The sequence below is a fragment of the Balaenoptera acutorostrata genome, chromosome 9 (assembly GCF_949987535.1).
Source record: "Balaenoptera acutorostrata chromosome 9, mBalAcu1.1, whole genome shotgun sequence".
NCBI classification, from domain to species: Eukaryota; Metazoa; Chordata; class Mammalia; order Artiodactyla; family Balaenopteridae; genus Balaenoptera; species Balaenoptera acutorostrata.
The window spans coordinates 63,453,942-63,468,758 of record NC_080072.1 but is presented as its reverse complement, the minus strand read 5'-3'; the positions used below and the strand labels follow the sequence as shown (position 1 = coordinate 63,468,758).

The 14,817-nt window shown below is 37.8% G+C and overlaps 1 protein-coding gene across 12 annotated transcripts in view; it reads left to right on the top strand.

The window, feature by feature from the left end:
- DLG2 (discs large MAGUK scaffold protein 2) overlaps positions 1 to 14,817 on the top strand; it is a 1,232,045-nt gene that overhangs the window by 585,773 nt on the left and 631,455 nt on the right. For all 12 annotated transcript variants that reach the window (XM_057552562.1, XM_057552552.1, XM_057552555.1 and 9 more), the window contains one exon: positions 5,382 to 5,506. In XM_057552562.1, the coding sequence (XP_057408545.1) occupies positions 5,382 to 5,506 (125 nt within the window). The remainder of the gene's footprint in view (positions 1 to 5,381; positions 5,507 to 14,817) is intronic.

The following is a 14,817-nucleotide window of genomic DNA, read 5'->3' as shown; positions in this document are numbered from 1 at the left end:
AGTGGTTTAGACTCTTTTCAAAAAAAAAAATTTAATGGTTTATTATTGCTATTGTTTTTATTATTTCCTTACCATCAAATTATTTGTTTAACGCAGAAGAGGCAGTATGATGTAACAGGGAAAAAATTAGTATTTGGAGCCTAAAAAATCCTGTTTGAATCTGAATTCCACTATTTACTTGCTTTCTGTCTTTATGTAAGTTACTTCACTCTTCTCAGCCTCAGGGTTTTTCTTTTGTTTTTATTTGTTTTTGTGTTTTGTTTTTTAATATATAAAAAGGGGAAAATACTGTCTACCAGATAGGGGATTGTAAGAAGCCTAGCTCAGTGTTTAGCATAAGAAGAAAAATGCAATAAACGTTAGTTCCCTTGAGGACATTTTTAGTATTTTACTAAGAACGTTATAACTTAAAAAAAGTCTCCCTTTTAGGTAGTTTGAATTATTACTTAATATTATAATAATAGTAATTATTACAGTTTTACTATTACTAATTAGTAAGTAATAATGTTCTTACTGAAAACAAGTCATTTTTAATTTCCATTTGTATGGAAATATGTTAATATAAATGTTCATAAACATATGATATATAAAATGACATATGATATATAAAATCATACTTTAATTTTTATTCCTCTCACATTTATATAATGAACATTTTCTATTGTCATGAAATATCACTACAGTTTTAATGGCTCCAAAATAGTCCCACATTCAAGTAGACATACCACAGTATTTTTAACCATTTCTCCATTGTTTGGATGTTTCCAGTTACGAGTTGTTTTCTGTTCTGTTTTGTTTTTAGAAGGAGAACCATGATACTGCCACAAAGCTTTGAACATAAATCATTGTACACATCTCTGGTTATTTCTTTAGGATTAATTCCTAGAATTGAATTACCAGATTAAATAGTATTTTAAAGTAGGAACTTCTGACAATCAAAGAAATTCTTTGTCAGTAGGACATGCTATAAATATATATGATTATGATATCACTTTATTGTCCTCTTCTTTTTTACAACCCCATTTTGGGGGTAATTTTCTGTTAGAGAATAATTTTTTAATGAAAGAGGAGTTTCTGAGGATACTGTATTTATATTTGCAACCATCAATTAAATGGTAAATTGTCTTTTCTTTTTGCTAATTTTTTTTTTTTTTTTTTTTCTGAGAGGAGATAGAGTGTAGTACATGAAAGAGAAAGTACAACTTGGCTAGACAATGGGCTTGTGCTCCTGGGGGAGAGTCAGCCAATGTGGAGGACTGGGAACCAGGAGAAAGAATGGTCCCTGCCAGCCACATTCTCAGGCATGGAATCTGCCCAACGTCAAGGAAACAGCATCCCACCTGGAACTCTGTACAGAGGCTGCCCTCGCCGGCATGGCACCTTGCACTTTCCATTGACTGTGTCAGGTATCAACACTCAGTTAATTAGTCACAGTTTTCAGGATCTAAGGTTGTCAGCCAGGGGTCTGCCTGTTCACATGGAAAGATGGCTGCTCAGCGGAGAGAGGTTCTGGGGTCTGCCCGTGCAACTGGCTGGCTCTGGGATGGTTGTCAGGGGACTGGAGAGATTCAGCCATGGCGAACAGCAGGCAGTAACTTCACTGCTGCTTTTTCTCTCTCCCTCTCCACTGAATGCTGCTGCTGGTAGCAAAGGCCTGAAAGGGACGGCTGGGAGAGAATAATAAGGGAAGAAGGGAAAGCACTTTAAATAATTTCCTTAGCTGAATTCAGATGAGCCTCTTCTAAGGAACCATGGCGACTGGGTAGGCCCAACTGGCAGACTGGTTTTAATTGAAATACAAAAGCTTTTGGGAATCCTTGGGACTGGAAACACAGGTCCAGTTATACTCTGTCTCTACCTACCTCTTTCTTTTTTTTTTTTTGGCCACGCCTCCTGGCTTGCAGGATCTTAGTTCCCCAACCAGGGTTTGAACCTTGGCCCCTGGCAGTGAAAGCTCCAAGTCCCAACCACTGGACTGCCAGAGAATTCTACCTACCTCTTTTCATTGTGGATTCTCTGATTCATTCATTCCTTTTTCATTCATTCCTTTCCTCAGAGTGGATTTGAGGGCAGGGGCATGTATGTTAGTAAATGCCAGAGCCACCATATTCTCCATATGAGAGTCAATTCTAAAAACGATGGTTACATACTGCTAGGTTGTCATCATAGCTGTTGCTTCAAAGGTCTGTGAATTCATACAATAAGTTTTAAAAAATACAACAGTGACCTACATCCCCCTCTAAAGTTTCCTATAGCATTCTCTTTTTTTCTGCTGGCAAGAACCGTTTTCCTGCAAATCTAGCCAGAGATCCAGAAGAATCCTTTGTAGTCATCCAGTTTAACCTCTCAGTAGATGTTTGGATCCCTCATGTCCAGTGTCTAGCCAGCTGCCCATTGAGTGAAGGATCCTCCCTCCCTTGCAAAGCAACCTATTCCCAATTTGCACAGCTCTTGTCTCATCATTCATCCTTCAGCTAAGCCACAATTTGAATTTCTGGGCTTTCCATTTTTATTCTTGGAGCCACACAGAACAAAAAGACTTCTACTTCTGTATTATATTCCTTAACACATTGTGGACTTTTGTTGTGTCCTTTCTGAGTCTTCCCTTTAGAACTTGAATATTCTCAATAAATTGGTCTGTTCACTCATTCATCAAATATTTAATGAACAATACTATGTGCCACACAAGGCACCAAGAAACAAAGATGAATATTGTATAGTTCCTGCCTACTATAAGGTCAGTTTGAAGGAAAGATAGACTCATAAAAATATAATGTCAAAATAACGTCAAAATAACACAGTATATGACATAGCTAAGCGGAGAAATTTACAAAAACTCAAAAGAGGAGTGACTTACCCAATGAAGAGGAGTTGTGGTGGGCATTTAATATTTCCTGGAACAGATGCCATCTAAAACATCAAGGGGGAGGTGGGAGATTTCTTGTAGAGAATGCAGCATGAGTAAAGGCCACGAGATGAGCTATCGTGTGTACTGTGCAGGAAAAGAGACAGCAGTTCAGTTCAGTGTTCCTGGGGGCTCAAGTATGAAGCTAGAAATAAAGGAGAAAGGGTTAAGAGCTAGATCATGAATATTTTTCTCAAATGACAAAGTATTCAGTGCCCTCTCCAAAAATTTTGATATTATCAGGAGAAATCATTGGAATATCTCCCAGTCTCTGCTTGCCTCCTTCCCTACCCCTATTAATGAAGAAATTGTTATCCCTGAGGTGTCAGCTCTGGTAAGACCAATATACTCTAGTTGATGTTTTTGGAGCTAACCCAAATTACATTAGAAATACTCATCTTCCCATCTTTTCCTTCTAAAACCCAAGATCTTATTCTATAAGTTTCTACTGCCTCATTAAGTCACCTAAATACTGTCTTGGTGGCTATAGACCTGACAGTGTAGTTGAGGTTATACAGTGAAAATGTACTGATCACCAAACACCAAACTATCACTGTCTTTCTGCTCTGCCTTGAATTCCATGAAGGCAGAAATCACCTGGTCTTAATCCTTAAAGCCTGAGCTTCAAGACAGTCACGTAGAATATATTCATATAACACCAATGCAGTCATCTGGTGTCAATAGGTAATTAAAACCAAAAATGGATTCACATACATTCTGCTCTGAAGAACCTCATGATCAAGGCACATCTCATCCAATTTTCCTTCTTGCTTTCTTCATTCTAGCCTCATCATCTGTTACTTGGACCTGGCATACCCTTTCTTACTTCAGGGATTTTACATATGTTCTTCCCTCTGCCTGGAACATTCTGTCCTCCTCTCCAACTCCCACCCTGACCCACTTAAAAGTAACTAAGTGCTCTTCACCTTCAGGAAAAGTCCCTATGTGTGGTTTTCCTGTTAGCCACTCTTGCACTCTGCACTTGCCTTTCGTATGCCTCATAAATTGAAAGATTCACTGCTGTAGCTCCAGGGCTTAGTCCAGTGCCAGGCACAAAGCTGGTGTTTAATAAATATTAAATAAATTCATTATTTGACTACTGCTAAGTAATATCTCTGTTCAAAGAACACTGGAATTTTTCAAAGAAAACAGAATTAGAGAGAAGTCAGAAGTACAAAGACGAGATTTTAGTGGCTGTGGTTGAATTATTAACTTCAATCTTTCGACGTATAATTGTGAAAACAACCCTCTGAAATTCAGTTTTATTAATTCAGTCAATAAAAATTGCTAAGCATTACCTTGACATTTGCAGTGATAGTATAACTGTCAAGTTATACTTGATCTTATCTTAACATTGAACTTTTCTGACTGAGTGCCCTAATTAATTTTTCTGGATTAACTACTGAATTCTTATTCCTCATCTCTTTTTACCCAAGAGCAAAATTTAATCAAGTGATCATAAATTTAGTAAGCTATATTTGTTGTAAGAGTATATAGAGAAATTAAATATCCAGTGACAAGGGACTGGTTAAATAAATGACCTGGGTGAAATATTATTTAGTCATTTAAATGGATAATTATAAAGATTATCTAGCTGTATGGAAATGGCTTAAAATATAATGTGAATTAGAAAAAAAATAGAATATAGTATGGAAACATAATGTAACCGTGAAGATGGAAATTTAAAAAGCATATGAAAATAAAAAATAAGTAAGACGGTTTGTGAATTTGGGAGAGATGTTTAATTACGTATTACATACAAATTTTAGAGGGCTATATGTACATTGGATGTCAATTACTATAGTCTACAGGAGTAAGTATGAAAGCTATATTAGAGTATAAACTATTCAAATTTACATGCTGCAACAATAATGCATTCCTTGTCTGTATCTACAGCAAATTAAAGCCTGTTTATTACTGAAAAGTGTCTCACATTTGCTATGACTCTAGAAGAGGTCCCTGCCTTCTGAAGTCAAAGTTCCTTATTAACAGGAAAACACGTTTCTTTGCTGGATAGATAGTATTAGAGCAACAGTACCAGAAATAGCAGAATGAAAACACCTAAATTTCACTACTCTATCAAATCAAATGTTCTTCATGTGACTCATTTCCTTCCATTCTTTTTCGTATGTGTGTATAATTTTTACAATGGACACTAATGATTTTTTACATTTTCTCATATTACACAGTATGTAAGCTTTTATTTCCTACTTCATAATGATCGTTTTAATTGCGAATAAAGGAAACATTTCTTAGAAGCAAAAATATAAGACCCTTGAATTCTTGCAATGCAGGGACAAACCTGAGTGTTGTTCCTGACCTTCCTTTGTCTGCTGACAGTGTACTTTATAGCTTTGCATACAAGGCTGTTATCACCTGATTTCCATTTGAGTAGTAAGATGATAACGCAGAGTGCAAGGGGAACTAGGTTTAGGTGACAGCCACAACACTTAATGTCTGCTTATTGTTTCTACAGGGGAATTCTGGCCTGGGATTCAGTATTGCTGGAGGGACAGATAATCCCCACATTGGAGATGACCCTGGCATATTTATTACGAAGATTATACCTGGAGGTGCTGCAGCAGAGGATGGCAGACTCAGGTAAAGATCTGAAATGTTAGAATTATTTGGAAAGTAAATCTGCCACATCAATGAGACGTACTTGTGCCTTTGGAGAGTAATAATTCTCCAAAAGTTCTGTACTTGAAAGAGAAGACTGTCAAAGCAAGCTTTCTGTAATGACGTTCCAAATCTCTTATTACTTATTGAATTTCAGCTAGTATTTAATTTGTGTTTGTTGATGGCTACCACATTCAACATTGAGCCAGGCAGAGTGAGGAAGTGATACAGATGTATCTTTTGTTCCATGAGGCCTTCAGTCCGATTGGAAAGAAGAATACTATGAGCTGATGAGCAAATAATAATATGTGTAGAAAACAATATATTGTAACTATTGTAGTATTAGCAAAGAAATTCCAGGTTATGCACCTTGTGTGTGTTCATGGATTTGGCAACCACTTATAAGGGCTTTCTGTAGGAGTTTGGATGGAAAGAGTCTGAAAAGCTATTCTGTAAGAAGATTCCAGTCTGAGTCTTAAAAAAATAATTTATTAACCCCACAAACCTGAATGAGAACACAGAGGGAGAAGAAGCAAGTGGTCCCAGGAAAGAAGGAAATCTTGTGTCTTGGATGAAAAACACCAGGTGAGGTTCTGTAGCTGGAGTGGAGCCAGATCTTGCTCAGGATAGAATAGTGGTGGCTTAAGCTAGGGACCCTCTCTTTAAAGAACTAAAGATTATTTGGCAAAATAAGAGTCACACACATGGGCCTCTTGGTAAATAATATAAAATTCTATCAGAGGTCAAAACACTAGCTAGGGACTTCCCTGGTGGCGCAGTGGTTAAGAATCCGCCTGCCAACACAGGGGACACAGGTTTGGGCCCTCAACCGGGAAGATCCCACGTGCCGCGGAGCAACTAAGCCCATGCGCCACAACTACTGAGCCTGTGCTCTAGAGCCCGTGAACCACAACTACTGAGCCCGTGTGCCACAACTACTGAAGCCCGCGCACCTAGAGTCCGTGCTCCACAACAAGAGAAGCCACCACAATGAGAAGTCCGTGCACTGCAATGAAGAATGGCCCCCACTTGCCGCAACTAGAGAAAGCCTGCGCGCAGCAACGAAGACCCAACGCAGTCATAAATAAATAAATAAATAAATAAATGAATGAATGAATGAATGAAACACTAGCTAAAGGGATTGTAGATTGAACAATTAGGAGAGATTTCCTTGGGGAGAAAAACATGTCCCAATGTTATTTTAGCACCTCTACTAGATTGTAAATCTCCTCAGGCCAAGCAGTTATATTATAGATGTGAATCCATAAATTCTTAATGAATGAGAGAGTTTTTGAATGAATGAATGAATGAATGAGTGAATAAAATGAGAAGAGAAAGGAGGGTAAATTATTGAGTGGGGAGAGAGCGTAGCACAGGCCAAGGCCAGTAGGTAAGAATGGTTTTAGCTTGCACGAAGCCACACTGAAAACTGTGACCTAAGTGGCAGAAATGTAAGCTTTGTAGCCCTTCCTGAGTCTGCTTTTTTAAGCATAGAGAAGCTAGCTTACTGGTTTTTTATAAAGCAGCCAAGGACACTTTTTCCCTATCCAACTGTTCTGATGCAGTGATTACTTTTGACAGCTGCATCTTTGCAGCTTGTGGAGGAAAATCACGCTGTTTTTTCAGGTACATCGGTGTTCCCTATCAACAAGAAAAGACATGAGTGACGCTCCCACAGGAAACACATGCTTTTTGAATAGAATTTTCAGGCTGAATTGACTAAATTAATTTCTGGGTGAGGGAATGTCCATGCTGCGGAGTGAGAGATTAGAACTAGATGCTGTGTAATTCTAGGACTCGTGGTGGGGATAGCGATTGCTAATGCCGGACCCTGGAGAAGCTCCATTTTAAAAGTTTAGAAATAAAGTTGTTAAAGGAAACTTCAGAAAAGTGGGCCACAATCATTATTTCATATCACTCTTTACCTAGAAGTAGGGGAACTTTCGCCTCAGCCAAACTTATCTGAAGCCCTAAGCTTCAGATAAAATAAACTTCATGTTACGTGCTTATTCAACAATTAAGAATGAAAAATGGCATCTCTTAGAGTACCACCACTCTTTGCTCATGCCTACGGAGATAAAAGGAAGTTCTGCTGTGTTGGGAGCGTCATTCAATAGTTGTAAAGAGAATAATCATAATGACAGCTAACATTTATTGAGCTTTTATCATGTGTGGAGCATTGGGCTAAGATAGATAGGTAGGTAGGTAGATAGGTTGGTAGGTGGGTGGGTGGTTGGATGGATGGATACACAGATTGATTGACAGGTTGATAATATAAATAGAGATGTAGGTACACACAGACACACAATCTTCTATACACTTACCACAGCCATATGAGGCAGGTACAGTTATTATGGCCATAATAATATGGACTCAGGAAATTAAGAATTAAATATTTTAAGAAGATCACCCATCTAACTTTGAATACATTCCAAAATCAAGTCCTGTATATCGCTTAACTACTCTCTAAACTCTAATTCAATAGTAGAATCTCCTACCTCATGTGGTCCTGGCCTAAAAATTCCCAAAGATAAAGTTTTTCACAATGGTAATGGGCAACTCTGAACAGTTACAAAGTTTGCTATTTTTCTACTGAGCCACAGTTGTTTTTATTATGAACTCTACCCACTGGTCTTCGTTCTGGCTTCCTGGAGCCAGGGCCGTGGCCTATGACTGTGTATGTGAATTTTGCCTGGTGAGGTTGTGCAGTGAATGACCTGAAAAGCTCTGAACAATGGCCCTAACAGGAGCAACCCTATATACCAACTCCCCAATCCGCATCACAGCCTTGTGCCTATGTGAAGACAGCTCTGGTGTGTGTCTCCAGTTCTTTGTGATAGACCACTACCGCTACTACCACTGAGACTGTTTCCCACCTTACTCCTTCCTGCCATGAACTTGAATGGTTTGGGGACATCTAAGAGTTCAAGAATAACACTCAGCTGAAAATATGGCAGCGTGACATTAAGATAGATTTCAGAATTTAGCAATTTATCTGGTTCAAAGCCTACATTTTACAGATGGGAAAGCTGAGGCTCAGACGAGTGATTTATCCTGAGGCATAAATCATTTGGGGGGTCTGTTTTAACTAGACTCCAAATGTCTTTTTTTTTTTAACTTTTTATTTTATATTGGAGTATAGTTGATTAACAATGCTGTGATAGTTTCAGGTGGACCTCAAAGTGATTCAGTTATACATATACATGTATCTATTCTTTTTCAAATTCTTTTCCCATTTAGGTTGTTACAAAATATTGAGCAGAGTTCCCTGTGCCATGCAGTAGGTCCTTGTTGGTTATCCATTTTAAACATAGCAGTGTGTACATGTCAATCCCAAACTCCCTAAATATCCATTCCCCTGACCCTTCCCACCTGGTAACCGTAAGTTCGTTCTCTAAGTCTGTGAGTCTCTTTCTGTTTTGTAAATAAGTTCACTTGTATCATTTCTTTTCAGATTCCACATATAAGCGATACCATACAATACCATATGATATTTCTCTTTCTCTGTCTGACTTGCTTCACTCAGTATGACAATCTCTAGGTCCGTCCATGTTGCTGCAAGCATTATTTCATTCTTTTTAGTGTCTGAGTAATATTCCATTGTATATATGTGCCACATCTTCTTTATCCATTCATCTGTCGATGGACATTTAGGTTGCTTCCATGTCTTGGCTATTGTAAACAGTGCTGCAATGAACATTGGGGTGCGTGTATCCTTTCGGACCCTTAGACTCCCAATGTCTTGACTCAAGTAATTAATAATCTAAGGTAGTGTTAAGTGGCAGTAACACCTAAGCCCATCTAAGAAGTCTTTTCTCAGTGTAACAGGAACACTCTTTGAAGCTGGACTAACAATGTGTGAGGAGTACTTTCTATCTCACCATTAGTCCTTGTGAACATGGAATCAGCAAATAACAAAGAACTCTGGAAAGATGTAGGTTCTGATGCCTGTGTACTAACATAGTTGATTTTGGAAAGATTAAACTCTTTTGGTTGCTGTTTTCTCATCTATAAAGTGATGACAATTATACCTGTTCTGAGGATTCAGTGAGATAACCTAAGTCCCTAGATATGCCAAGCATATAGTACAGGCTCAGTAAATTTTAGTAATGTTTCCCCCTTTTCCTTACCAGCCCTCTCTATCTCCCAGTGCTCTTTCCTCTTCTATTGCTTCCATTCCTTCTTCTTTTTCTCTCCTCTCATCCCTTCCACCTTTCTTTCAGTTCCTGTTCATCCTCTACGGCCTTCCCTAAACTTCCTGTTCCTATCTTTTCACATGCCCTTTTCTCTTGATCATAACATGAAATTAACACCCATTTAGAATCAGGTATGGTACCAAAAAAGGTTCTGTGTTTCTATTCTCAAGTTTATAATACAGTCAACTGAATCTGCTATGTTTCCCTTACTTAAAAACTAAGCCCACAAACTAAACATAGTTTTGTTTTGGTTTTTTTTAACTTGACAGATTCTTTGGTGCTGTGAGTTAGGAACTTGTAAAAATTTTTCTGATGTATCCTTCACATTATAAATTATATTTTTGACAGTTAAATCATACTAAAATTGAAAGAGAAGCTGAGGCCCAGAAAAGTGAGGTGTTGGGTCTGCTCCAAGGAGAATAGTAATCTGGACTTTTCAGTGGATATATAATAATCAGGTCAATAATAATAATAGCAAGGACAACATAGTACTTCAGTGTGCCAAGTACTTTTCTGACACATTCACTCATTTAAAGTGTATAACAACTTGACGAGACCTATAATTTTATTGCTCCCTCTTTTCAGGTAAGAAAATCAAGGAACTGAGATAAGAGGTTAAGTAACTTAGCAAGATTGTACGGCTAGTAAATGTTAGAGCCAGACTTTGAACATAGACAGTCTGCGTCTAATGTCCATGTATTTATGTTCTAAGTTATACTGCAGGGGGAAAAAGAATGACATTTAAAAGACACACTGTGGTAAGCACTATTCTAAAAATGCCACTCCTCATGATTCCACACCCTAATCCATAGAACCTGTGATTTTGTTACATTGCATGGCATAGTTGACCTAAGATAGGGAGAATATTCAGGTGAGCCTGATCTAATCACATGAGCCCTAAAAGTAGAGAGCTTTCTCTGGCTGGTGGCAGAAGAGGAAGTCAAAGAGATTCAAAATCTGTGAAGTGCTCGGCACTATTCCTGGTTTGAAGATGGAGGAGGCCGTGTGAGAAAGTACAAGGTTGGCCTCTAGGAGCACACAGAGGCCTCCGGCTGATAGCTAACGAGGAAGCAGGGACCTCCATCTCACAACTGCAAGGACCTGTGTCTTACCACAACCTTATAAGCTGGGAAGAAGACCCACAGCTCCAGATGAGAATGTAGTCGGTTGACACCTGGATTTCAGCCTTGTGAGAACCTGAGCAGCGATTCCAGCCACACTGTGTCAGACTTCTGACTTATACAGACAGTGAGCTAACAAACAGGTCTTGTTTTAAGCTGCTAAATCTGTGGTAATTTTGTAAGGAGCAACAAAACATTAATATCTACATTATTCGAGGAGTTCTGAGTTCATTATGAAAAGTCTTCCTGTATGTGCTCCATCACACCCAATATAAAGCAAGTGTGTAGGTTTAAGACACAGATCAGGTGAGAGGTGACTTTCTCCTTAATTAGATCAGACTCCAAACTGAACTCAAGTCCCAGTGGTTGCCCCAGAAGAGAGATATAGGAGAAAGAACATACTATTTGGAGTAGAGGACCTGGGTTTCAAGTTCTCCTTTCTAGCTAAGTGACCTTGGACCTCTTTTTAAGCTCTCTGTGCTCCAGTTCCCTTACTGGTAAATTGTAAGTAGGAGCATATATACCACGAAGCTGTAATGCGTTGCTTTAAACTGCAACTGCTGTGGTAACTTGTCAGGGAGCAATAAAAAGCTAATATGGACTCTATGGCATTTTGGACCCTAATATTCACTTAGGCTGAGGTGCAGACTGGCTTGTCTCTGCCAGCACTACCTCACTCTGATCTTCAGAAACACTGATCAGGCCTCATGGCTGGGCTCAGGCCCTTCACACACCTGGAGGCAAGATGTGAAAAGCAATCAGAAACAAGGGGTGGATCAAGGTCAGAAATAGGGAAGAAACCAGTCCCCCAAGGTGAGGGACAGCAGATACAGAGATTAGCTGAAATACACTGTTACAACTGATGGCTGGGGATGTTAGTCTGGGCTGGAGGGAGGGTGAGAGCCAGAAACTATAAGGAAAATGTGAGATGAAGGCTAAGTTAAAAGGCAAGACAACAGAGCATATGAGGGTTTAAATGAATTCCTTTGGATAGTGATCCTTTTCCTGTGCAACCTCTTTTTCTTGTGTATATATTTTTATAGATATGATAATTGTCCTTTGTGGAATATGTATAAAATTCAGAAAAGTAGATAAAAACTAAACAAAACACAACACATTCATGTTTACAATAAATAGAGTCAATAAGTATTAACATTTTTGTACACTTATTTCTGGTAATTTTTTTGCTATTTTACTTATTTTTATTTAGTTTAGATCACACTGTATATAATATTTAGCATTTGTTTAATTTCACATAACTTTATTTCATAAACCTTTCCCCATATCATTTTTTAAAAAGCCTTATACATATTTTAATTGCTGTTTAATAATACATTTACTGTTTACATTGTTAGGAGTTTAGGTTGTTTTCAGTTTCTCCACAATTTAAATAACTGACAATCTTTTGGAAGACATTGCTGACTCTGTTTCTCATAAATTCCTTAGGATATATTTCTAGCAGTAGAATTTCTGCACCAAAAGGTATGAACATTCTAAAGAATTTTGATACATATTGCTATATTTCCTTCCAGAAGGACTGTACCAAATTTTACTTCTACCACTGATGTTAGGGAGGGACTATTTTACAATATGTCATCAACATTTCATGTGCTTGAATGTGTATGATTTTAAGCTGTTTACCAAGGCAAACAATGGTATATTTCCTTGCTTTGCTTTGCATTTATTTGATTAACAAAGAGATTGAACTTTTAAAAAAATGTAACAAGCCATTTGTATTATTTCTTCTAGAAGTTGTCACTAAAATTTGATAACATTACCTATCTTTAAAGTTAGAACGTTTTTGAAAGAACATTAGGCTTTCTTCCAGAGCAAAATAGATATATGTCCATGCTTTGAAGAATGGTTTTTATTTCAACTTTTGTATCTGAACCATAAAAATGCCCTCTGTGTGGCTTCAAGTCTCAGGATTGTTGAGGACCAATATTGATCTGTCATCCTGGGGAAGAGCTATCACATGACAGCCTCCGCTTGGCAAAGCAGCAATGACATTTTACACAACAGTGCATTTATTAAACCCATCCACAGCACAAAAGCAGCATGTAGTGGCAGGCAGAAGAGATGACTACTTGCCAATATCCTGACAAGTGACACAATTTAATCTCTTAGCCCTCAGCACAATCATTTCTACTCCCAGACAAGATGGGGAAAAAAACCAAAAAACAAGTTTTCTTTAAGTTCATTGCTTCATTTGTTCCTTCTATGTCTGTTTACAAGTAACATTGGCTTCGTCCTTATAAAATCCATATATGTTGATTTCAAATAAGAATGCTATTGTTCATACTGAGGCTTGACTATACTGACTGAAGTCGAGAGGTAAAGGACCAATGTTTCAAGAACACAACCTCTGTGTATAAATTACAACATCATCCTTTGGCTGTCATACGGCAATTCATCCTTTTGATTTTTCATTAATTTATACCCATTAACTCACTAGTAATTTTTAAATAATAACATGAGGAAAAGAGAGGCAAAGGGGAAGAACAGAGGGAGAAAAAGGAAAAGGAAGAAGAAGAAGAAGAAACACTGGTGATCATCAGGAGATGAAGACATCATATAACTTAGAAATGGAGAAGGCAAACCTAAATTAAAATTTTTTCTGTGCCGATGAGAAGCACTAAGCAGAGGAAAGGGAGCAACTTTCAAGCATCACAGTCTGAAACTTACTCCCAAGACTCACTTTCAGACTGTTTAAGGAAATAAAAGATTTCCAGTAAGTGAAACAGCCTAAGAGATTGCTAACTCCATAGAATACCTCTCCACATTGAACTTGCATTAGTTTGGATGGTGGGAAACAAAAACCTTTAGTTACCAAGTCCAACATGTCAACTTCCACCAAATGTGTGACTCTTGCACCAAATGACTACAATAATGCTAAATTTTTCATTCAAAGACAAAGACTCTCAGTGTCTTCAAAGCTGTGTGAACTTTTCTTTCATTATCGTTTTGAGGCAAAAGCAGCACATAAGCCCAACCATTGCCCTGAACAAGAAGATTTTCATGAGAAGGGAGATTTCATTATCCAGTGCAAATTACACCAGCACTCTCCTTAGAAAAAAAGTATGATTGGGATCTCAGTGGACTCAGATTATTTCCTTCCATCTCTGCCCACAGAATGAAAAGCGGTAAGAGGGAACAGTCCTCTGTCCTTTGATTTCCTCTATCAATATTATCAGCCCCACCTCCAAAAAAAAGAAAAAAAATTATCAGCCCTAAATATGCTGACAACCTGTTTAGACAAGAAAAAAAAACAATTAGCAAGTAGTTCCATAGTGACTGGTAATAACAAGTCCTCAACAATTTAGAACTACACAGGAAAATTTCTAAACAAGAAGAATAATTTCAGCTACATATCTGGTAGTATGCCAAGTATACAAGTGCAGTCTTTCACAGCTAGAAAGGCATATCCAACAGTTTTCTGATTTTCATCAATTGTTACATAATCTAATAAAATAAATCTCTCTATGGGTTAAATGAAATAGCTTTTTAGCAAACATGCCCCCTCTTTTATAACAAATTGAGTCAAGACTCCTGAATATCCACACTCAAAAGAATTAAGTTGGGCTTTACCTCATACCATACACAAAAATTAACTAAATATGAATCATAGACCTAAATGTAAGAGTTAAACTTATAAAACTCTTAGAAGAAAATATAGGAGTAATTCTTCATGACCTTGGATTAGGCAGTGCTTTCTTATCATAACATTAAAAGCAACAACAAAAACAAAAGCAGATAAATTAGACTTCATCAAAATTAAAAGCTTTTCTGCTTCAAAGGCCACCATTAAGGAAGTTAGAAAACAACCCACAGAACGGGAGAAAATATTCACAATAATATATCTGATAAGGGGCTTGTATTCAGAATATGTAAAGAACTTTTACAGCTCAACAATAAAAAGACAACCTGGGCTTCCCTGGTGGCGTAGTGGTTAAGAATCCACCTGCCAACGCAGGGG